This window comes from Venturia canescens, chromosome 3 (assembly GCF_019457755.1).
Source record: "Venturia canescens isolate UGA chromosome 3, ASM1945775v1, whole genome shotgun sequence".
In the NCBI taxonomy this organism is placed as follows: domain Eukaryota; kingdom Metazoa; phylum Arthropoda; class Insecta; order Hymenoptera; family Ichneumonidae; genus Venturia; species Venturia canescens.
In genome coordinates, this window is record NC_057423.1 from 16,184,396 (window position 1) to 16,209,884 (window position 25,489).

At 41.0% G+C, this 25,489-nt stretch overlaps 2 protein-coding genes and 1 long non-coding RNA gene across 3 annotated transcripts; 1 reads left to right on the forward strand and 2 right to left on the reverse strand.

Annotated features, from left to right (window-relative positions):
- Nucleotides 1–1,435: 1,435 nt before the first annotated feature.
- Nucleotides 1,436–2,758, reverse strand: LOC122408038 (uncharacterized protein F54H12.2-like). Its single transcript, XM_043414568.1, has one exon. It carries the CDS (start codon nt 2,756–2,758, stop codon nt 1,436–1,438), a length of 1,323 nt encoding a protein of 440 aa, XP_043270503.1.
- A 4,159-nt stretch (nt 2,759–6,917) lies between these two features.
- On the reverse strand, nt 6,918–7,308 carry LOC122407939 (uncharacterized). The gene is made up of 3 exons (XR_006260321.1): nt 7,230–7,308; nt 7,048–7,106; nt 6,918–6,974 (listed from the first exon to the last, which is right to left on the reverse strand). It is a non-coding gene; the product is annotated as an uncharacterized lncRNA (long non-coding RNA).
- Nucleotides 7,309–16,457: 9,149 nt separating this feature from the next.
- LOC122408039 (ATP-dependent DNA helicase PIF1-like) lies at nt 16,458–18,608 on the forward strand. The gene is made up of 2 exons (XM_043414569.1): nt 16,458–16,611; nt 17,188–18,608. The coding sequence occupies exons 1-2, from the start codon at nt 16,458–16,460 to the stop codon at nt 18,606–18,608; spliced, it is 1,575 nt and encodes a 524-aa protein (XP_043270504.1).
- The last annotated feature ends 6,881 nt before the right edge of the window (nt 18,609–25,489 follow it).

Genomic DNA, 25,489 nt, shown 5'->3' on the forward strand with positions numbered 1-25,489 from the left:
CCTTGAGCGCCGACTGACGATGAACGTTGAACGCTCTGCAGCTGCATAGAGACAACAGCGCTGATCGTCAGCGAAATCTTATATCCGAGGCCCCCCCGTCACCACTCGTACAATTTTCGCCGAAAGAAACGGGATAGGAGACAGACACAGGATTTTAAAACGGCACGTGTGATTCTTGTTGAAAGCAACGAGACAGTCGTTAGAAGTAGCATTTAAAATTTTATTAGCATGTGATTACCGAGAACGAGAGCAACAGTGCTGTATACAATGTAAATGCTTAATCCTATAACCCCTGCCGATACAGTCATCTGTATCGGAAACCACGCCCTTAGATTTACCACCCTTGCTGCTATACGCATTATAATACTCATGAACTATTTTATCGTTTCGCTGCAAATCATGCGAAAAAACATCTCTAAATCGTTGAACTCCGAGACCAGTAGCCATATAATGAAGAAACATAACACAATACTGTCCACAACACTGCGAATTAGGGCCTTGGAGTTGAACCGTGTTGCAACGGAAGAATCGACAGTTTCTTCGGAGACGCGCGAGATGCTGTGGGATGATTGGAGGTAGGCCGTAACTGTCGAAGAACCATCCGTGTCCATTTCGATCGACGTACATGGCGACCCAGTGGGCCCCTGGGCGTTTGTATCCATCGGTGTTAACCACGAATGCCGTCGGTTTCGTCCACACCTTCGGGATACGATCGGCCGGGTAGACGCCTATAGCATGCTCCTTTATGTTTTTGAGAGATTGTAAGATCTGAAGACTGTTCATGATTCGGGGGTTCTTCTTCCTCCACGGTCCAGGCCTCAGACATACCAATGCTCCACGACGTGGTAGTCCTATACTCCGATAAGGAGGTAATCCGCTCGCTTTGACAGAGCCAGGCTTTGATTCTCATAGCGTTGTTCAGGGCGCATCTGAAGGCCTGTCTGTGATTTGCGACGCGGTGGTGCATACAGCACGCGTCGCTTCGAGGTAGCTGACGTAATGAAGGAGCCTCTTCATCATCTTCTAAATTTATAATAAAATAGCCCGTGAGTTGCGCCAGATACGATGATTTGTCAGAGCCGCGCGTGAAAATCCGTGTCGCCTGACCCGCAATCCTTTTCAGATTTGTCTCCAACGCTTGTAGCGATGTATCGCCTTTAGACCATTCTATACCATGGACATTATCGCGTAGCCACATATTTTGACGTCTCACAAAGACTGGCAAGTTATCGTCCGTATAGGGCGGCTTTACAATCCAGTGACCATAGTCTTCAGTTTTTACCGATACGACGGCTACTTCTTTAGGTATAAACTGGTTATCTCTACCTCTCACGCCCTGCACATCAATAACAATATACATGATGCCGTCTTTTTTATTTGACCGTCACTCTTTGAATGCTCAGTGAAAACTGAGGGTGCTTCTCTCTCTCGCTCATCAACCGCTGAAATCTACGATGACCTGTCTGGATGAGTCAATCTCAAGCACATTATCATATTCAGCGTACACAATACAGTTAATCGTTGTAGGTAAAGACCCCGCGAAGCGTACTTCTATCCTCACGCTGCCATGCCTCACCAGATTCCAGTGGGTGCTGCTATTAGCAGAGAGATCGGGTGTCAGATCAAACGCGAAAAGGCAATGGCCGTATGGGTAGTTCAAACGCGAGATACAATTACCGTCGTTGAGAAAGTGAATACCCGAGCCAGAAAATAACGTGTGATATGCATCCACATACATATTACTATCTGTGAAGTCTGTCTGCAGGGGTTTTGACGGTATCTGTTGGCCGTCTACATATAAAGAAAGATAATTGATCGAGTAGTGGTGAAAATTGAACGGATTTTTGCCATAATCACCGTTGAAAGCCTTATTATCGACAAAACCAATTATTATACGTTTTGGTAGTTGGCCCAGTATGACGTTATCAAGAGTATCGCCGTGTATTCCGGCGTGCATTGATATAGCTTTAACCTCGACACGCGTCAGCGGATATTTTGCTGTGGATTTAGACAGAGCTCTCGCATGAGACAGGAGTATACCGGGCGCTATCTTAACGCGTCGCACGATTAGCGATGCTTCTGTAATGCGGATTTTACAGTTTTTCAAATCAGTCATGAGACAGAAAGCGCTATTGTTCTGCACGAGTCGCAAACGCATCTCAACACCGTTCAGCAAAAACCTTTCCTGATTGAAGATATCGCAATGCAGATGTCCAAGAAGATCGATCGTTCTATCCTTGCCTAACGCATCCCGTCTCTCTACAAGGCCTTTGTTACCATCGCCCTTATCATCCATTGCTCCCTCTGTATCGCTATACCATAAAGCGCTCGTAAGATGCGAGGTCTTCGCGGCGTACGCGTAGTTCAACAGAGTTTCAATATAAGCTCTATAAGCATAAGCATTGTTAGGAGCAGACACAAGTTTTTGATTAAAAAATACATCGATCTGGCTGAACATTGAGTGTAGGAGATTATTGACAGGTCCTACATCGGGTGATACGCCCTCTAACCCCCCTGTCTTTTTATAATCTGGGGCATCTATCTTAACGCGTATACTTAGCATTGTATGCGCGAGATCAATGTACTCATCCCCCTGGCCTGGGACGACAAATTCTATCAATGAATCATCCGTCAGCGATGAGATTGGTTTGTAGTATACAGAGTGTGTCCCCTCGATCGTTGTCTGGGTTGGCGGTAATGAAAATAATTCAAGCTCCGACTTAAGACACTCGCACGAGTGCGCGTGTAGGAACGCCATTTTTCAGAGTGCAGCTTAAGCAAAAATATCCGTCACTGTTCTTGGTTTCTTGTTACGTCTCGTGTCGCGTGGTTTAGCCGATGATCTTCTACCTCTCACACCCTTCTTCCTCTTCTTAACACACTTCGTTCTTGCACCACCGCCGCCGCTTGAACGTTTTCGCGATTTCACCGCCTTTCTTTTCACAGAGTTGCGCCGTGATACGCTCCCCGCAGCAGAATGCACCAGTTTATTAATTTTGCTGCCTTTATAGCCGGAGCCCTTCATGAGCGATGTAATTTTTTCCTCAGCTTTACGCCTCAGGTTTTGCCCTGATTCGCGCAGGCGCGTTTGAAACGCTTCTCTCGGTTGTACACCGGAGTTAACGACATCAGAGGCCATGTTAATCCCCGAGCGAAGCGCCTCTCTACCAACAGTCCGAGCCCCCTGTTTCAAGAGAGGTATGATACGTCGAAAGAGACCCCCTAAAAAACTTCCAATGCCATGACCTCGCTGGTTTGGTGAGCCGATATACACATGGCTGATACCGCCATAGCCTGTTCGACCCCCGCTCCCCGTTTGCATCTCGAAGTACTCGTCATAGTAATCCATTGTAGATACACCCAGGTCAGTCTATACGTTTGAACTGTAGCGTCACCGTCAGCGTCCCGTGCTCGAATGGTATTGGCTCGCCAAACTCATCCCTTATATCAATGGTTATTGTTTGAAAACTAGTATGTAGTAAGGGAATATAACGCGGTGGCGAGAAGCTTTTTATCCTCACAGAGCCGTAATTATGGGCATCGGCGATAGCAACAGGCACAACACGTAGCAATGGTGTGCGAACATCGCCGGTAATATAGGGCTCGCAGATATCGGTATAAACGTACATCATGTTGGGGGTCCCGTTGGCTAAATTGGCAGGCCTCTGAGCAGTGTATCCTCCACGGGGTACTACTACGCCTCCTGTTTCGGTGAACCCTAAAACCTTGCTCAGTACGTCGGAGAAAAAAAAGGTATGCTCCAGGTTCTTACAGGATTCGCAGACGCGCTTCACCGTCACATACCCGTTGCGGGCGTACTTGAATTTCAAATGGCCCGTGACATAAGGTATTTCGTTAATAGCCTCGAGCAATGTCCCTATGCTGTGGTATACACCGGGTGGCACACAGGCGTTATCTTCCTTAAAAGCAAAAGCCGTTGAAACACCGGTCGCCAACTCGCGCTCGATAGGCACGTACTTCACCGGGGTACCAGCCGGCTGCCTCGTTGTCACACTCAGGAGGTTTCGCGCGCCCTCGACAGGTACGTACTTCGTTGAGATACCAGCTGCCTGCTCCGTTGTCATATTCAGAAAGTTTCGCTTGCCATCGGTAGGCACGTGTAAAATGGTTGCGGGTATATGGATCTCAGCTAATGAAACAGCCCAACTACCGTGAAGAGACATACGCTGCGGTAGATGTGTGGTATACCGTGTTGTTACATTATCGGGATAATAATCCATACTACTATTGCTAGGCAAAACCATGTAAAACTCGTCTTTCATTTTAACGCCCGCTGTTTAACCTGCTTTGTTTGCACTCTCGATAGCTCGGGCTCATAAAATATACCATCAATATCCTCGTCGCGGAGATCGCGCAGGAAGTATACCGCAGGGCAAACGCCGGACGACACACGGTGAATCTTGAACAGCTCGCTACTCCAGCCACCTTCGTAACCTTTTGCAAAGGCCGCCTTCGCGCTACTGATACGCACAATGTCACCCACCTTATATTTAGGGAGACAATGCTCTGGTCTTTTGTATCGCTGTATCAGGTTATTCCGAGCCTTAGCGGCTGTAGCAAACGTCACTGAGACGGGCTTCATTTTTATAGCGCTATGCGTAGAGTTGTTGTATGCTGAAACAATGCTATGTAGAACGTCGAGGTAGCGTTTTTGCCGGGAATACGTGAAATAGCGCCACATTCTCTCCTTCAGCGTTCTATTGAATCTCTCGACAATAGCCGCTTTGATATCGGGGTTTCTCGCAATGCGAAACCGTATGTCTTTTTTCTTTAGGAGATCCTGAAATGCAGCACCTACGAATTCTTTACCTCTATCCGTCTGCAGATAAACGGGTGATCGACCGTTGCTATTTTTCTTAGACAAGATGAGATTAAACGCTTTAGCCACAGATGCGGCAGATTTGTCGCGTAGAGGTTGAACCCATGCGAATTTACTGAGAGTGTCTATCACAACGAGTAGATAAACATAGCCGTCGTTATAATCTTTAATTGAGCGAAGATCTACCAGATCAGCTTCCCAAAAATCATCAATGTTCCGTACGTTATAAAAACGTCACGGAAAGTGCTGTCGCACGGGTTTGTGTTTCGTGTAAGCATCCTGTCCCTCAAGCCACTGCAGCGCCTTCGTTCTGGATACTTTTTTCTGACGTGCCAGACGTAGCAGTTTAGCAGCGCCTGAAAACGATGCTTCATGGGATGGATTAAAATACACTTTTTCCAGCGTTTTCATATTTATAATTTGAGGTTAGCCCAGGTTACATGTCTTTTCTTATGATATTTATTAGGATAACCGTTGCCGCTCTGCCCTGCGTTATCTGATTTGCTATCGCGGCCGCTGAAGAACGGCGACTGACTCGTCGCACCTGTACTGTCGCTGTTTGTACTGCTGTTGCTGCTCTCCTCGAGCTGCGACGGTCGTAGCGTTGAATTGGCCCTTGTCTCCTGCCACAGCGCGTCATTGCCGATGAACTCCCGCGGTGTCTGTATTGCTCTCAGAAATTTAGCGAAAGCACCACGCCCCGCCGGTTTAGATATTTTTCTAGCTCTCATGGCGTCGTTCACAAGATCAACAATATTCGAGCCCTGAATAGGGCTACCCTCAATCGATACGACTCCTCCGGAATCCCAAGAAAAATTGCTGCGTGGCGCGTCATGTAAACGGCGGAGCAGCAACTTCGCTTTAGTGCGATATTTGGCTGGTATGCTTTCAATTATGACGGAGTCGTTCATCCCGTTACGACTTTCTCCTTTTTCACTTTTATCATAATTAGGCGTCGTTGCATGGTCGTTCTTCATAAGATCGCTGTGTTGTCGAGCTCTCTCGTCATCAGAAAAATGGAGATAACGCTGTAGCACAACCAGGTACGCTGTCCATTTTTCCCTCTCATTCTTGTAGGTATTAGAGTTCAAAATTTCATTCATCTCCGCGTCCAGTCTGGATAATACGGTATCAGTAGATTGTGGCGGTTGGGCCGAGGCGTTCCAGCCGGCCGTTGGCTGTCTCTGGTTTTGCATGCCCAGCTGTGCCACATGCTCCTCAGGGATAAGAACCATTTTTCTCGCGTGCTCCATCATCCCCGTCCGCCAATCAGGCTCGATAGAACAGTGCCTAGTATCGGTGGTAGTAGGAGCGGTAGAAACCCGCCGCTCTGGATAACAAAACGTTTTTTACTTTTCCAGCAGCCTTTTTTCGCGGCTAAACGACGGAGAGCGGGAGCGTGTCGTCGTAGCTTTTTTCGCTGATCAGCCTTCAAAGGAACGTTACCGCAAAGAACGTTCAAGGCACACTCGCAGATACAGCGGACGATGCTTGGGTCCGCTTTACGCAGGACAGCCTCGCGCTGCTCTTTATTGAGATACTGAAGAGCCCGTAGTATCGTCACGTACTTTTTACAGAGCGGTGCACCGTTTCGCTCCATTACGCGTGTCAAACTGTCTAACCTCTCGACGTATCGCCCCTTTTAGCCGATTTTTTCGACCTATAGGGATGGGGATCAAACCTTTTCGCCCCCTACCCTCCAAACCTTTAACGATACATACTTTTATATGGAAAGAATCATTAATATCCAGAGACGCTGCACTTTGAGCTATGTTTGTTATTAATTGCCAGATATCTACAAATGTATAGGCGCGGACAGGGCGGAATGAAAGCCAGACGGGGCCGTGCGCTAAGCAGCTCGCGGAGAACGAGATCCCCGCGTAGTCACCACCCTCACAGTGACTCGTGAGATGCGTCAGAAGATCGCGGAATGCTCCTTCAAGCCATGTTGTTACGTTTGCGCCAGCGTGAGGCTGGCGGATACGCAATGTTATCTCCCGACCACGTAGTTGAAAACGTTTGAAATAACGGGCTGTATCGTGCGTGATGATGATCCGCTCTCCCGGGGGTTGCACATCCCCGAAAGCCTCGTTCCCCTGTGTATTGCGCGTTCTTCCCCCGCCCGTTTGTATATCTGTAATCAAACAAAGGCGTGAGTTATAGAGTAGAGATCGCCGATAAAAAGGCATATTGTAACTTTAGTGTACCTCGTACTAATCGCGGTACGCCTATAACGAGATAGCTGACGAGTCAGCTGACGAGTACCCTGTGGTAAATATAATAAAGCCTTTTTAAACGTATCCTGTATATACCGCAAGGGCTAGAGATAAAGAGAGAGAAAGCGCGCGAGTGAGGGAGAAAGAGAGAGAAGACGTTATTATTTCTTTACCTGAATCACACTCCATCAGCTCTTGAAACCATAGGCCGAAGCGTCTAGCTTCTAATCGCTCCTCGTTTAGACGCTCCCCCTCCTCCTCCTCCTCCTCCTCCTCCTCCTCCTCCTCCTCCTCCTGTCGAGCATCCATCGGATACACCCCCAGCTGATTCTCGGGCTGTACGAGGTCATCTTCCTGCTGACGATGGTGGTGATACGATGGACCCGCTATCGCTCCGTCGTCATCGTTTGCTCTGGCTTGCCGGTACACAGCTGTTTGGGTTATTTCATAATTTCTGTTTATTTTTACGCGGTTTATTTTTATTTTATTATCGAAGCGAATCGGTTGAATCCGCAAAAATAGCATATAATAAAGAATATATATCGGTGGGGTTTGTTTAGAGGTATCAAGAGGCTGCAGCCGTATGCGTCGTTTTGACATCTCTGTATAAAGCATCGCGGCTCACGGGAGAGCGAAAGAGAGAGGTTTGCTCGCTAAAGGATCAGTGTGATGAGAGCGAGCGAGACGGTATATGGCTTCACTGCTGCAGCTTTGAAGCACTGTGCCTCTACATCTAGCGAAAGAGCGAGTGAGAGAATGCACGGTGTCGCGAGTGTGAGCGAGAGGGCATATGCTGTTGCTGCTGCTCTCGCGCTCGTGCGCTTCACAAGAGAGAGAGTGAGCGAGAAAATGTATCATGTCTCCAGGCGTGGGCGAGAGGCTGTGCTCTATCCTCGTTACAGCTCTGGAGCGCTCGGCCGATGCACGTGCAATTCTGATGACGCTGCACGACGGCGTCACGAGAGCGCTGGGCCTCGCATCTCATGAGAGAGCGAGCGAGAGGGCTTATCACGACGCGGGTGCGAGCGAGATAGCATGCGCTATCATTGCGACGACTCTCAAATGTTCGAGTATTGTGCCTCACGAGGGAGAAAGAGGATGTAGCATGACACTGGAGCGAGGGAGACGGTATGCGCCATCGTTGCCGGCTGTTGCTTAAAGAACCAGCGCGATGCTATGACTTAAGGTCAATGCTACGATGACGTACTCCCCCGCCTGCTTAGAGGCTGTGCGCTGTGAGCGCGAGGTACCGTATCTCGAGAGAGAGAGCGAGCGAGAGCGTATACGTTGACGCGTATGCTAGCACGAGAGCGAGTAAGAGGGTGTACGCCGTCGGGATTACCGCCACGTGCAGTTTTGATGAAGCAGCGAATACCTCAAGCTCTCGCGAGGCATCGCGCCTCGCGAACGGTCTTATCTAAGCGCGAGAGTGAGCGAGAGGGCATGTGCGATTCCTTTGCCCCGTATACGAGGATGACTGCATTGGGCCGAGGTGCCAGCTGTTTTACACCCCTCCTGTCCTTCTTTTGCCCCTGCAATGATGTGCTCACCATAAGCACGTATTTGCATGAACGTCTTAGCCGTCAGTCTTCAGCCGAACCGTGCGCGAGTATCTCGTCCCGGCCTCGTTTATATACCGCTCCTCTACAAGTTTTTTCTTTTTTTTATTTTTTCACCAAAATGTATCCACGCTACCGGGATTATGAGTTTTTGTGCCACTCATTTACGTGCCGTGTCATACGGTTCTTGAGCGTCGCGTCCCTATACGTCCGTACCGACGCTCTTGAACAACTGTACCTCCACGTGGTAAATTCAATGCACAGTGAATTTATAGACAGGAGGTTGGGCCGGCCCATCCAACGCGAGGAGGCAACGCCGGGTGTGTGCTGTGTGGTTGTATTGCGGGGCTCGCGTATTGCGTACCGTGGGGAGATCGTGTACCGCGATAGCGGTGACTTTGTCGAGGTGCATCTGGTGGATCATGGTGACAGTGAGTTTTACGAGCTAAACTGCCTGTACCACCCGTCAGCGGCATTAGAGGCGATACCGGCGCTCGTGCTAGAGTGCTCCCTCCGCAGCGTCGCCTACTTAGAGGCCTTCCATTATCCGGCCCATGAGATGGAGGCGCTGTGCGAGGGGCCTCTTACGGCTAGGGCCGTGGGCCCTCCTACACGCCACCCCCTGAGCATCCAGCTGTTTGACGAGGACGGCCGGGAGCTCGGGGGTGTTCTCGTGGACGAGTTACCGGACGGCTATCGCGGCTACGACGAAGGGGCTGAAGACGGGCTCGTCGGCGTTGCTGCAGCCCCTGACGACCCTGAGGAGTAGTGTGTGTGTGTGTGTGTGTGTGTGTGTGTGTGTGCGCGCGCGCGCGCGTGAAAAAAACAGTGGCGTGCGAGCCAGCGCCGTGGAGTCTGGATCGGGGCGAGAGAGAGAGGCACGTCACCCTGGTAAGTTTCTCGATATATATTTTTTATTTTTAATTTTTTTCTTTTTAATTTTTATTTTTTTATTTTTATTTTCTGCTTTTTTTTATCCCTTTTAAAAATAAAATTAATATAGAGAGAGAGATTTTTTATTTTATATTTTTTCAGAAATATAAAATAAAAATATATATACCTGAAAAAACGATGGTGCACTATGGCGACACGCTCATCCCCCTCCGCACACCCGCAAACCTCTTGCCCACAACGCCGGCCGCTCGGCCTAGTGGGGGAAAGGAGTGGGGATAGGAGTGGGGGTCGCCATAGTGCACCACCTACTACTAACGATGCTGCGCGTTTAATCTTACCGCCAGAGTTGAAAATTGATGCAGTCATCACAGTTTGCAATAGATGCGCTTCCCAAATTAAGAGAGGTAAATGTCCACCTCAGGCGTATTGGAATGCGATGTTTCTAGATCCTATACCTGACGTGATTGCGAGATTGACAGACTTAGAAAAACGTTTGATATCCAGGGTTATATCATTTATCAAAATAATAAAGTTAGGAGGCCGTTTTGGTCAGTATGGTTTCAAAGGTCAAGCCGTTCTTTTTGCTGCAGATGTGGAAGAAGTAGTCGAGCAATTACCGGTGTCAATCACTAGTGTTGGTGTTGCAATTGTGTGTGAAAAGCTAGAAAATGTCATGCGGGCACGCGAGTTTCACGTAAATAAGCAAAACATTTACGAGGCTTTAACATGGTTGCAGCAGAATAACCCACTATATCGCAATATTAAAATAGATTATGGCAATATCAACCTTGATCTTACACAGATTTGTCAGGTGGTAGAGAATGAAGTACGACCAGTTGATAATATCGATAAACAAATCGTCCACCATGGCACTACACATGGTGATGAAAGATATAAAGAACTCTTGTGGAATACTAACAAGGAAAGTCTTTCCGCTGTCCCCCTCCGATTTTAATGAAACTTGAATATGTTATTCTACATCAAAATCTAAGAGACACGTATTTTTTTTTATCGGCGGAAAAATGTTTCTAGGGGGTGAAATCATCGCTTGAAGTTGAGACCTCCGAGGGGTACTTTTCAGGTTTCACCCATTTCCACTTGAGATAATCGAATACACCCAAATGGATAATTACCTTAATGATAAACGATGAAAAATGCAACTGGTTTCACATCGGGGGGTTGCATAAGAAAAAAGTTATAGGGGTTGAAATTCACAAGATCGTTATAACAAAAAAACTATTGCACCTATCTCGATGAATTCAATTGCATTTTGAAGGGGGTAAAAAAATAGTAGATACGGGTTTTTGCGTTTTCCTCGCAAATCAAGTTAAGGGGGTGAACTACCCCTATGTATGTTTACGTTTAATCTCAATCAAACGGCAGTAATTCTTTTTTTTCTTGTTTCCTCTCCTCGTAATACGTTTTTTCTTCAAATTTACAACAACAATGTTGCGGATATAACATTCAATGAACGATTTTATCTAAATGCCAACTTATTTATAGGTGAATCTTCAGATGGAAAAGTATTTATATCTGACTTATCGATAATTCTAACCGATTTATATTTGGCAATGAGATAATAACATAGACATACGATAAGCGCTTACACATATACTCATATTCGTTCCGGTTGATAAGACCAAGTTTTGGGATGGCGTATAGAAAAACTACATAGTCGAGTAAAAAAAAGTGAACAATATGCTTATATCTTTTATTAATAACATGTCAACAGTCTAACAAAATAATCACCATAGCGATAAATAGAAGCGAACATATAATGGTGTGCTCTATTAACCGTTGTAAGTACTGCAGTAATGATAATCATCGAAAAAGTGTTTAAAACATAGCGACTTTTTGCACCAGGAACAGCGAACAATAGCAACATTTTCGCATCCTGGAACTTCACAATGTGAGTTGCAGGAATCTCCAAATGCAAAATCTACAGGATTCTCAAAATTCGCAGGTTTTTCTTCTATGTAACCACTTTTGTACCAAGAATATTTGAAAAGATCGATATAACGTGGTGACGACAGTTGGTTATGAACGAGTGATTGCAGCTTTACGATATTGTTTCTCAAATGCAAATTAATATCATAATTCATCAAAAGACAATTATCAGAAAAATGTCTAACAAAATTTTTCCATATTCGGAATCCAAAAACATCGAGGGGTTGTATTTTTCCGGTAGTTCCTTTAGGTATAATCATTACTTTCACATCTCTATTTGAAGGTTTCACATCAAGTACAGCTTGGGGACAGTGTCCAGTCCAAGAATCAATCAGTAATAATGATTTTGGGCCAACTTTCGGGAAAAATACATGCTCCAACCAAATTTTAAAATGATCTGAAAATAGAAAAACGTATTATTTTTTCAATCGAAAAAATGTTTACACAAAAACAGTGGATGTAATTTATACCTGAAGTAAGCTTCCCAGACTTGGATACTTCTATGTACACATTATCAGGTCTGAAAAGCGTTTTCTCCACTAATGGACCAATCTTGCCAGTTGGTTCTTTTAAAACTAAAAATAGAGGAGATAGCAGTTTGCCGTCAGCTGATATAGTCGGCTGAATAGTGTAACTGTGAGTCGTAGAAGAGACTGATTGTACAAGACATTGTACTTGCTTTTCTCCTTCGATCGCTAAAGTTCTTCCTGAATGCATTTCTAGTTGGAAGCCACTCTGATCTGCGTTAAATGTATTTGACAATTCGTACGTTCTAATATTTTGCTTTACGTCATAGACAAATTTTTGACTTTGTTGTTCCAAGACTTTTCCATCTTCAATTGTTTTGGATGTAATGAATTTATTAATTTTTCTCGATACGATACGATGAGCTGCTTTGAATGAGTTTATCCACGTATGACATGCTTTGAAACGAAAATCAGTATGCCCTACTTCTTTTTGAGCATGCAAGGCCCATTTTTTTAAATCGGAATCGTGCACTATTAAACCAGCATCCACAGCAGCTTTGAAATTTTCCAAAGTGTATCCACAAATTCGTGCTAATTTTTCTTTGTATGTCCCCCCCTTGTTCAAATTGTGGGCCCACCGCCGCAACTGTCGTATAGATTGCACTTTCTTGAACTTTTGTTTAACACTTCCCAAACCTAAATTTCCTGTCTTCCCGCTGCGCCAATACTCAACGGCCCTTAATTTATACTCGTAAGATAAGTCTTCGTCATCACGAGTGCATGTATCAGGCGGAAGTTCTGGTTCATGCAGGGCGTCTGCCCATTCTTGATCTTCAACAATTTCCATTTCCCGATCCTTAAATGGTTCTTCAAAATGCAAAGAATTTTCTTCTACCATGTCGAAACCACTGTATTCGTTCATTGCAGTCAACAAAATATTTTCAATGTTTTCTTTCAACTGTATTTCATCGTTATTCACTGGCGAATCCGGTAAACGCATAACTTCAAAAGTTGCGAGAAGCATTCTAATAACGTTCGAAGGATTTATCTTCATTTTGATTAATACTTGCAATTTTGTTTTAAATAGTCTCGAATTGTAAGGCACTTCTTTTGTGTAAAATAAAAATAACCGACTGTGGTGAATACATTCCGCCATCGCAGTTTTATCACTGCTTCTGCGTCGTATTTTAAATCTAATTTTGGGAGCGAGTCACAGACCGGACAGAGGTGACTCCGAAATAACACCGTCAAGTAGAGGGGGGAGATATGATAACTATGAAAATACGTCAGTATTTACGAAATTTTTGTGAAAAGTATAAGAAATACATATTTTTTAATTTATCTTGTGGTTTATTCATTATTAACTAATAAAAAAAATTGTTATTCGTAAAAGTTATCCAATCTATAATTTTTCGCGGAAAAAATAAATAAGTGAATTCTTTTAAACTATGGATGTAATTCGTATGAATACCGTAAAAAGTTACAAAAAATAAAGAATTCATAAAATGGTAGAATTTTCAACGGAAAAATTCGATATTTTCCAATTTTCCTTGCTCAAGTAGATCAAATCCATTGTTTAAATAAATTTTGAATAGAATCTTTTAAGTATAACTAGAAGAGTCTCAAAATGCCTTCAAATAAAAAACAAACCATTAAGATTGGACGCATACTTTGGGTTCTATCACTTTCACCAGTTAGGAAAATGTAATTGCAGGAAAAATCCATCCATCTGTTGATATGTGGATGTTGTAAATTTGAAGAAAAAACGTATTACGAGGAGAGGAAACAAGAAAAAAAAAGAATTACTGCCGTTTGATTGAGATTAAGCGTAAACATACATAGGGGTAGTTCACCCCCTTAACTTGATTTGCGAGGAAAACGCAAAAACCCGTATCTACTATTTTTTTACCCTCTTCAAAATGCAATTGAATTCATCGAGATAGGTGCAATAGTTTTTTTGTTATAACGATTTTGTGAATTTCAACCCCTATAACTTTTTTCTTATGCAACCCCCCGATGTGAAACCAGTTGCATTTTTCATCGTTTATCATTAAGGTAATTATCCATTTGGGTGTATTCGATTATCTCAAGTGGAAATGGGTGAAACCTGAAAAGTACCCCTCGGAGGTCTCAACTTCAAGCGATGATTTCACCCCCTAGAAACATTTTTCCGCCGATAAAAAAAAATACGTGTCTCTTAGATTTTGATGTAGAATAACATATTCAAGTTTCATTAAAATCGGAGGGGGACAGCGGAAAGACTTTCCTTGTAAGAGGATCTTTTCATCAGGGCGATAAGCATTTCTCTGAAGTGAACCGGGCTAATCAAGGTACAGCTAATGCCTTGGTTGCTATTGTTATGTCGATCGTTATACCTTTAACTTTGTGGACTACAGATACAGTGGACACAATTTTAATCGCAGGTGATCGGGTCTATACTGTAAGTGTAGAAACCCGGAATGTTCCCTCTATTGCCGAGATTAACGAGAAATATCTTGCCGTTACTGATTTGCCTCAAAATTTGACTTTACTGGGAGATTCCTATAATGTAATGATTAATAATGCCGAATCTGTACATGGACTATTGGAACATAATAGTGCTCTTGGGTTCCCAAATTTGAAAAACGGTTTGAATTCATTTTTTATGAAATATTCTGCGGGAATATTGATTGTGGTCGGCTTGTCTGTAGCTGTTTTCAACATGTCGAGTTATTATTGGTTGTTTGATCCTCGTGCACGTGAACCCAATGGAAGGAAAGCCGGAGAAAAAGGTACCGCTTGCTTGATGCGCTTTGAAACTCTTGATTCCTTACTGAAATTATTGAAATGTAATTTACCACAACGGAGACCTCAAATATATAATAATCAGTATTCATTAACTTCAGTTAATGTGACTAAAAGGGTAGACTATTCACCATTTCTTGACGTACGAGTCCCGGCTGTGGTTAATGCGACAATATGTGAACCAAATGTTCAATCAATGCCAGACAATTTTTTAGATTTGGAGTCGAATGTAGATAATCTACCAATGATGACGTCTGTTTTGAGGCCTGTTGATGATTGTATCCCCCAAGTGGATGCAGTTATTGATGGTTATTCAACAAATGATGCGGAACCCGCAAAAAATATTCGGTTACACACATTGCAAAGAAAGACCGCACCACCGTTGCAAATGCATGTAGAACGACGGGCTGAGAAATTGGCTTGGTATTACTTATTTCCTAAAGGCCGAAATGGTCTCCACGAACCAACACGACCTGTCCGGATCACGACACTAGATTATTGTCAAGCAAGAATTATGAGCAATGATAAAAGATTTCAAAGAAATGGCTATCTATTCTATGCCTTGTCTGTGATGGAATATTATAAAGCTTGCCAAAATGTTGGTGTATGTCTTCGATTACGTCAGGGGGACACTCGACCAGAGGGTCTTGTAGAAAATTTATATTTGAATATGCGCGGATTGCGAGGTTCAAATGCTTATTGGCAAACTGCCTGCAGTGATTTAATTGCAATGGTACGCAATTTGGGCCCACCTTCATGGTTTATTACGTTTAGTTGCAACGATCTAAACTGGTTAGATACACTCAAAGCTTGTCTTATGGCAGCAGGTCGGGGCACAGAAAATCCTGAGCATTTGACATGGGAAGACAGACTGAAATTGATAGAGGAGTCTCCCGTAACTCTGGCGCGGCAATTTATGGTGCGACTGCATGCAATAATTAATGTATTAAAGCGTGATAATCAAATTTTAGGCGGCGAATTAGAAGACTATTGGTGGCGAATAGAATTTCAAAATAGAGGTAGTCCCCATGTGCACATGGTAACTTGGAATAAAGGGATACCATCTTTTGAAATGTCTGCAGGTATTGCTGTGATTAATAAAGTAGTGTCAGCTGCTTCCAACCCATCAAACGGTGAATTGGCAGCAATTGTGCGTCGGGTACAAATCCATAAACATAGTCCAACGTGTTATAAAAATCGCACTGACAACATATGTCGATTTAATTTTCCAAGACAAGTTAGTGAATGTACAAAAATTTTGGATGCTGATGGAATTATCGCAAACAAAGGACGGTTTTGTGTTCTACAACGCGATTCTACTGATGCATTTGTCAATAATTATAATCCTACTCTCCTGAAGTTATGGGGTGGAAATATGGACATTCAGCCATGTGGAAATGTTATTGCAGTAGCATATTACATTGCAAAATATGCTTCTAAGCATCAACCGCAAGATGTTGGTCAAGCAGTTAGAGAAGCGGTAACGAGAGTACGACGATATGGTGGAGATATTGGCAAGCAGCTATTTGCTGTGTCAATGGCGCTACTTCGATTCAGACAAGTTTCGGCACCCGAGTGCGCATTTCGCCTCTGTCACTTGAAATTGCGAGACAGCACTAGAAAAGTTGTATTTATCAATACTTGTCGACCGTAAGAGAGATATCGAATGCTTAGATGTGATGGTAATGAAGGGCAAGTGCACATCAACATATTTGATCGTTATGTAGCTCGACCAGATTCCTTAGAAGAAATGAGTTTGGCTGAATTCAGTGTAATGTATGAACACATGAGCCCTAATCTCGATGATGATTCACAAGGTGATTACGAGGTGTATGGTGTCGGTGATGATAACACTGTCCGCAAAATCATTCGCTTGAAAAATGGCATGCGCATGAAACAACGCCGTAAACGAGCCGTTTTAAAAACTAGATGCTACACACAAACAGGCGATCGAGAAGGTTACTTTTATAGTTACCTTGTTGCGCACCTCCCATTTCGCAATGAGCAAGAACTAATTGGAAATTACGAAACAGCCGAAGCTGCTTTCAATGCGAAATACCATCTTTTAAGGAGTTTCGGTACAGGCGATACAATGTTGCCATGCTAAACCATGCTAAAAGCATAAAAAATTTCAAAAAGTTCAGAATTTTATAAAATTTGGTGAACATATGCTTTAGTGCCAAATTTGACAATACAAATTTTTTAAGATTTTCCTTCTACACAGTTATCGAGTAATTGATCACTAAAGTTGACGTGTATAAGCATAGCGTTTCCATATATATAGGTATACATTCCGGGCATAAGAAATCTGCTTTAATGCATAATTACTCGATAACTAAGTAGAAGAAAATTTTGAAAAAATTTGTGTTTTCGCACTTGATGTTGAAGAACATTATCACCAAATTTGATCAATTTCTTAATATTTAGACTTTTGTACCGAAACTCCTTAAGACCACTACAGCCGAATGGAACCATTCAAGAATTTCAGTATATAGAGCGCGAACTTAATCAAGTTATTGCCCAGGCTATAGCATTAGGAGTGAATGAATCACATGGGCCAAAAGAGTTGAATGATAACCCAGTTGAACGAAACGATCAACTTAATGCGATTGTAGAGGGTTATGAGCACGGACTACTGGATGTTGATATGCAAGATGACAGTGCTGACAATGCAGAAGAACCAGTTCTTACAAATGAACAATTTTTAGAATGTGTCCGAAGCATGAATATTGAACAGAAACAGCTCTTTCAAAAAATTTCTAATACTATTCAAGACGACCTCGGTAAAAACCCTATGCTGAGCGATACCCTTAAATTGTTCTTCACTGGTGGAGCTGGTTGCGGTAAAACTTTTTTACTGAAGATGATTGTGCATCAGATCAAAACGTGTTATGCACCAACTGTGGATTCACTCCTGGATGCAAAATTTGTTGAAGTCTGTGCTTTGACTGGAGTAGCCGCTCGATTAATTCACGGCCGTACAATTCACAATGCCTTTTCATTAGCGATTGAGAAAGGTAAATCTTCCGTGTACAGACAATTGAATGGGCAAAAGCTAGAAAATTTGAGACGCAGATGGAAACACATTCGATGGCTCATCATAGATGAAATTTCGATGGTTTCATACGAAATACTCCGATCTGTTCATCTTCGTCTGCAAGAACTGAAGAATAATACTCTTCTCTATGGCGGTGTTCATGTTTTAGTATTTGGTGATATAATGCAATTGCCACCGGTAAAAGGAAACTGGTGCTTCAATCAACCCAGTTATTACATGGCAGAACCTCATCTATGGCGTTATTTCGGTTTATGCGAATTGACAGCTAATATGCGACAGCAAAATGATGCTCCATTTGTTGACTTGTTGAATAATTTAAGAGTTGGTGAAATGACGATGGATCAGTATGAAATGTTGTTAGATAGAAATCGAGTGCCATTAGAAAACGAATTCGCAGACGGTGAAGCAGTCCGCATTTTTCCCACCTTGAAACTTGTGCAGGCATACAATGATAGAATGATGGAGCGACTAGCATCTTCTGTACGCGTTTATACGATCAACGCTCGTGATGAATCGAGAGAAGCACAAACTTACGGACAACGACCGCCAAATAATGTGGTTTCCAATGATCCGAATAATACAGGAGGTTTTTTAAGTCACATGAAACTCGCAATTGGTGCTAGGGTTATGCTGCGTGCAAATATTCGTGTCTCTGAAGGACTTGTCAACGGAGCCATGGGTGTTCTCAGAGGTTTTCAATGGGAAGCTTTACGCCGGGATCAACTTGAAGATGGAGAATTACCGAAAAAAGTATATGTCGAGTTTGACGATCTTTTGGTGGGACGAAGCTTTAAAGATGATAATGGATTTGTTGGAATTCAACTTCGACAATTACTATATTAAAATTTTTATTTTCATATGTAAATGACTTAACTACCATCAATCGATATTAACCATAAAAATCGAATCTCGAGGGAGTTGTATTAAATGGTTTCTTATCTATCTAATTATTAATTATTTCAGTCTTTTCAAAGTTTACTGCAACTTTCTTAAGAAATAAAATCATTTTTTTTACAAAGTTGTTTTTTCTACCACAAATTTTTTTTTTAATATTTTTTTACAAAGTTGTTTTTTATAACATCAATTTTTTTTAAACTTTTTTTTCAAACATTTTTTTTAACAAAGTTGTTTTTTCGAACACTCATTTTTTTTACAATATTGTTTTTTTCTAACATTCATTTTTTTCTCAACTTCGTTTTATTTTAAATACGCTATACAATTTTTCAGTCGGGAGTTTTCTTATTCGAGTTTCACCGGCCATCGTGTCAGTTTCGTTATGCGCTTTCGTTATTCAAACAGTCTCTTGGTGCAAAAATCTTCAAAAAATTAACTGTAGCGTAAATATAGTGCGTGTACATATTATATAGTGTGTTAAATATAAGGTGTTTATAGCTAGTGTATATATTGTTTCGTGTTTTTTTCATATTTTTTAAACTATTGACCAATTTGACTTTTTTGTGGTGTGTGGTGTGACAATGGCAACTCGCGGTAGACCAAGGCTATCTCTACCACGGCACGAGCGTATCAAAGACGGGAGACTTTTTGAGATCAGCAAACGAGCTAGGTCCGGTGTAATGTAAGTGATTTTTTATCTATATTTATAGTATATAAATTCCATAGTCATTGTAATATTTTTTATACGCCGTTGAGATTTTTTATAATATAAATTGAAAGTCTTTGAAATAAAACGTAACACACACAGTGTTGAATATATCGATGGCTTTTTTTACATGCAGTACATACAGTAATAATAGCAATTCATAACTTTTTACTTTTTATAAAATAATATGAAATATCCTCAATAGAATTCTAAAAAAGATTGACCGAGACATCTTTTTATACAATCTGGGAATTCTCGTGTTGTAATAATCTTTATTTAATTACTCTAGAGGGTTATGATATCTCGTAGAAGCTTACAAATAAACTTTGATGAAAAACAAATTTTTTATCTAGTCACGCGTAGAAATAAATAGCCATGATGTTCTTAGGGAAAAATTTCAGTGCTGATGTGCACAAAATTCAGTTTTACCGGCAATGTTGCTTTTTTACGCTGCGCTGTTTTCCCGTTTTATATATATATATATTCCCGAAATATATATATATATATTGTAACGAAACGCTCTTGCCGACCTGGCCTGAACGCCGCCACGCGTCGGTTCGAGCAACCTTAATAATAGGGAGCAGGTATGAAGGAAACGCGGACACCGTTAATTTTGTGAAAATAATAAAATAATCGATTTTATTCAATTTAGATCGATATTTAACAAAAATAAAGAAGATTTAGCACTTTGGCTCGCGGAAAATAAAATTTGTATTTTGATTTTGATATTGTCTTGCTTTGTTTAATCGGATCTGGCGAGAAAAAGACCCGAAAACGTTGCAAATTCTCTGTCTGAGATAATTTTTAATTTCTCAATTTTCGAATTTTAATTGTACAATAATAATAATTAGAAATAAAACAATTTTAAAATTAATGGTCGCGTTCGTTCTAGTCTCTCGACACGCCTCGAGCTTAAAAACCTCTCAACTCAATGCTTCGAGCTATAATTCGTTTGACGCGGTTTTTCCGATGTCCTGTTACGCTTGTTTTCTAAAAAAAAATATAAATGAATCCAAGAGGATCTCTTCGCTTTTACAATTTTTCAATTTTGTTTTGACTCGATATAATTTTAACTCGATCTATCGCCTCTTGGATTTTTGTTTAATTTTCTAAATTGCGTTAGGTCTCCATACCCGGCCAACTCGGACAAGATTTTTATCAATTTTGAATTTAAAATTTTAATTAACCCAAAAAAATAATTTTACAGCTCTGCTTTTAACGATCATAAAATGACAAAATCGAATCTACTATGGAATATGACAGGATAGCGTAGACCACAGGCTCTGGGATTGAAACGTCACCGAATCGCTCCGAGACCCTGTGCATCCACTAGGTTAGGTAATTCACCGTCCACGGGCTCAGGGATTGAAACGTCGCCGAATCGCTCCGAGATCCCGTGCAACAGAAATTTGGAAAAACTAAGAGTGGGCCCTGGACTCTGGGATTGAAACGTCACCGAATCGCTCCGAGATTCCAGGCATCCAGGAAAATTTGGAAATTTTAGAGGTTAGGTGCGGACCCTGGACTCTGGGATTGAAACGTCACCGAATCGCTCCGAGATTCCAGGCATCCAGGAAAATTTAGGAAAGGAATTTATGAATTTTAGAGCAGAGTGCTTGGTCAGTGTTGTCAGAGAGGTCCGAGTTGATCCTTGAGGCAGGGAGAACTGAATGCCGAATGAGTCGCGCAGCGCTTCTTATACCCGTGTCCCCACCATAAAATTCTCGAGCGCCGAGAATCTCCGTTTTCGCTCGGTTCTGCGCACCTTTCTATTACGCCTACTCTGATTGGCCCGTTGCCATGATTCACGCTCGCCCGTTGGTCGAGCGGGCTAACATACGATGCGCGGACTACCGCTTTTTATGATTTACAGCTTATTCCGATGTTAAACAATAAAAACTTCAATTTGATCAATTATTACTCAATTTCTTCTTTAATTTGGCATTGTTATTTGTTTTAATATGATTCGTAAAATTATAATCGCTAAAAGTCACGTACGCGTCCTATAGCCCATCAACGCTCTGCCCGCGCATGCGTCGTAGTCGCTTTTTACATTTTTCATTATTACCTTAATTTTGTTACATTGATTTGACTTCAGATCATTTTTCTTAAACTCGTACTATTTTTCTGATGATTTTGATCATATTCACGTGCTCGGGCGACTTAAAATAAAAAAAATACAAAAAGAATTAATCACGATAAAATATAGCGCGGCGAAGTTCAGAGCGGCGCCGGTAGCCCCGCTCGGGCTCATGCCTACCGGCCTAAGATGGCCGCCACCTGTCAACAACGACGAGCGTGGTCGCCGCGATGTTTTGTCCGCGATCTAAAGATCGCGGAGTTTCGTTCGTTTCGACGGGCTCGGGCCGTCGCGCGTGTGTTTCGCTACAATATATATACATACATAGAAAAAAGATTTAGAACCAGGAAAAAAATTCTATAGAAACAATAAACGAAAAATTGAAAAGTTCCAAAAAATTCAACAAAAATAAAAAACAATCGAAAAAATTCTGTAAAGAAAAATAAAAAATTTTCAAAAAAATTCATAAATATTGGACAAATTGAAAAATAAACTATCCAAGTTACACGCAGTATAAAAATGTATGATATCAATTGGAGGCCAAGTTTTTATCGATAATTTGGAATATTTATCGAACAAATTGGAAACTTTAATGAAATTCATGATAATTATTTTCACGAAAAAGGTTAATGAAAAAAAAGTCATAACGGAAGTTACGTGCAGTACTAAAATGTATTATATCAATTCGAGGTCAAGTATTTATCAGTTATTCGAAATATAATCTCCGGCGACAAATGAGCGTTGAGAATCCTTATCGGGCTCACAACGTTTTATCAAAATTACTAAAAAATTAATGGAAATAAAATCATTGAAAATTCACATGAAAGTCATTCGTTACTTCAACAAGGTACACACTTTAAAGAATCGATTCCCCTCCGACTTTCAGGATCCCCTGGTATTATTCACTACATTCAATTTCGATTGGATCGGTACAAATTATGTTCAAATACGTCTTAAACGTACTTGTCCGGCCCATCACTTTTTATTCAAATTGCTTTATTCAAAGTGATGGGCCGGACAAGTACGTTTAAGACGTATTTGAACATAATTTGTACCGATCCAATCGAAGTTGAATGTTGTGAATAATACCAGGGGATCCTGAAAGTCGGAGGGGAATCGATTCTTTAAAGTGTGTACCTTGTTGAAGTAACGAATGACTTTCATGTGAATTTTTAATGATTTTATTTCCATTAATTTTTTAGTAATTTTGATAAAACGTTATGAGCCCGACAAGGATTCTCAACGCTCATTTGTCGCCGGAGATTATATTTCGAATAACTGATAAATACTTGACCTCGAATTGATATAATTCATTTTAGTACTGCACGTAACTTCCGTTATGACTTTTTTTCATTAACTTTTTTCTTGAAAATAATTATCATGAATTTCAATTAAAGTTTCCGATTTGTTCGATAAATATTTCAAATTATCAATAAAAACTTGGCCAACAATTGATATCATACATTTTTATACTGCATGTAACTTGGATAGTTTATTTTTCAATTTGTCCAATATTTATGAATTTTTTTGAAAATTTTTTATTTTTCTTTACAGAATTTTTTCGATTGTTTATTATTTTTGTTGAATTTTTTGGAACTTTTCAATTTTTCGTTTATTGTTTCTATAGAATTTTTTTCCTGGTTCTAAATCTTTTTTCTATGTCATCCAGAAACAAGAGACCATCAATGTACTTGTCCCAACCTTTTTTTCCCTATGGGAAGTTTATGGTTTGATATCACGCCTTTTTTCTCAAAAGTTCCTCATTTATGTTATGACGGTTATAGGATTTTAGTATAAATTTCTATGAATTATTTGCTTAGTACATTTTTATAGATTCCATTCTCATACGAACATTTTTTATGGGATAATCTTTTTCATGAAATTATCAGCAAATAAGGGACCATCAATGTACTTTTCCTAATCTTATTTTCCCTGTGTATGATGTTCGGCTTATAAAGTTGGTTTCCACCATAAAAAACCAATTTTTCGTAAAAATTGTAGTGAAAATATTTCGTCACAAGTCTGCCCTTGAACTTTGGCGATTTTTTTCCTTATACTCTAATATGTTATGCCTATTAGGAACTCAACAGCATGGAGGAATCCGGGATGAGGCCCGAGAAATGAATTTCGGTTTATTATGTTGGTTTCCACGTAAAAGACCAATTTTTCTTCAAAATTGTACTGAAAATATTTCGGCACTGGTTTGGTCTTGGACTTTGGTGATTTTTCTCCTTGTCTTCTAATATGTTTTGTCTATTGGGATTCCAAGAGCATGAAGAAATACGTGTTGTGGGCCATAATATGATTTTCGGCTTATAACGTTGGTTGCCACGAAATAAGATCTATTTTTCGTCAAAATTGTACTGGAAATATTTCGTCACAGGTCTGTCTTTGGACTTTGGCGATTTGTTTTCTTGTACTCTAATATGTTTCGTCTATTCGGAACCCAAGAGCATGGAGAAAAGTGTGTTGTGGGCCGAGATATGATTTTCGGCTTATAACGTTGGTTTCCACGAAAAACAACAAATTTCTCGTCAACATTGTACAGAAAATATTCTGTCACAGGTCTGTCCATGGAGTTGGGCTATTTTTTTTCTTCTACTCTAATATGCTATGCTTATTGGGAACCCAAGAGAATGGTAGAAAGCGGGTTGGGGGCCGAGATATGATTTTCGGCTTATAACGTTGGTTTCCGCGACAAAAGATCTATTTTTCGTCAAAATTGTACTGGAAATATTTCGTCACCTGTCTGTCCTTGGCCTTTGGCGATTTTTTCCAAGTCTTCATACCAAGAAAGAACTGATGTAAAGATTTCCTTAATAGAACAGATTTTATTTATCCCTGTTCTTCAAAATTCAAATGAAAGATAGATCAAATTCATAACACGAAAAATCCAACAGATTTGCCCACTTTAAATGTCGCTTTTGCATTCTGAATCTAGAGATTTCATTTCATCCAAAACGTGCCCCCAATGAAATATATTTCCAAAGTTTGTAAGTGGCCGCTGAGGTCCAATTATCCACAGTTTGATAGTTGCTGAAAAAAAGTACCCGAAAACTTCTAACATTTATTATGCCAGAACTCAAAGCAGCAAAAAAAACTAAGCGAACTTAATTCAACAGAGCAACAGAATTCAAAGACGTTTAAGGTACCTGCATTGGTTTTGGAGGAAAACCATTTCAGGACAATTCAGAAATGAATTTAGAAATTCGAAAACTCACAATGGAGTAGAAAAAGGAAAATTGAAGTATTTAGAAAAGCGGAAGACTTTTGTGATGAATTTTCTAGATTACATGATACGGATGGAGGAAATGATTTGAATGATTGGCACACATGCTGCAACACAGAAATATCAAAGTTTGGAAGTATTCGCTGTATATCAGTCATACAAACTTCAATACTATTTGAAAATTAACACTTTAAAACTTGCCGAACCAAGTTCCATTACATATTACCATAATCAAAGATAAGGGGTGATCCGTCGCATATATATTTATCCACAGAAATTTCAGAGTTCGCAGGTATCTGCTGCGGTTCAATGTATCTGCGCAATGAGCTTCGAAGACAGCAATTTCAAATCTATCCATAAATGAGCAACTGAAGACTTTTATAATCAATTTTTTACTTCATATAGATGTTACAGTTAGAGTCAAAATGTAAAATGAATGGCACAGTATTTAAATTGTATAGTTTGCAGATTTTTGCAGTATTTTAATGATCCGAATCTACAGCATTGTAATGAAAAGTTGTCAAAAGTCATGATGTTACATTAAAATGACATAGCGCACATTGCATTCAGCAATTCTGTAAGTTTCTGGGGATGTTGGTAGGCATCATATTTGATCGCATCCAAAACTGAGCAACAGTAGACTTATCGGAATGAATTTTTTTTATAATAATTCCATATTTGTAGTTTGCAAAGTAGAAATACTCAACATACATGTCATTCTATAAGTTTTGTTATCAAAATTTGTGTTTGCATACCGCATTCCTAAGATACGACTTTTCATATCATCAGCAAAAAAAGCATCCATAGGCTTTCTG

Bases quoted from the DNA above. Each gene is read 5' to 3' on its own strand.
- LOC122408039 (XM_043414569.1), top strand. From the start codon at position 16,458: ATGAGTTTGGCTGAATTCAGTGTAATGTATGAACACATGAGCCCTAAT. The intron at 16,612-17,187 runs GTAAACGAGCCG...GAACCATTCAAG, and splicing joins CATGCGCATGAAACAACGCC to AATTTCAGTATATAGAGCGC.
- LOC122408038 (XM_043414568.1), bottom strand. From the start codon at position 2,758: ATGGCGTTCCTACACGCGCACTCGTGCGAGTGTCTTAAGTCGGAGCTT.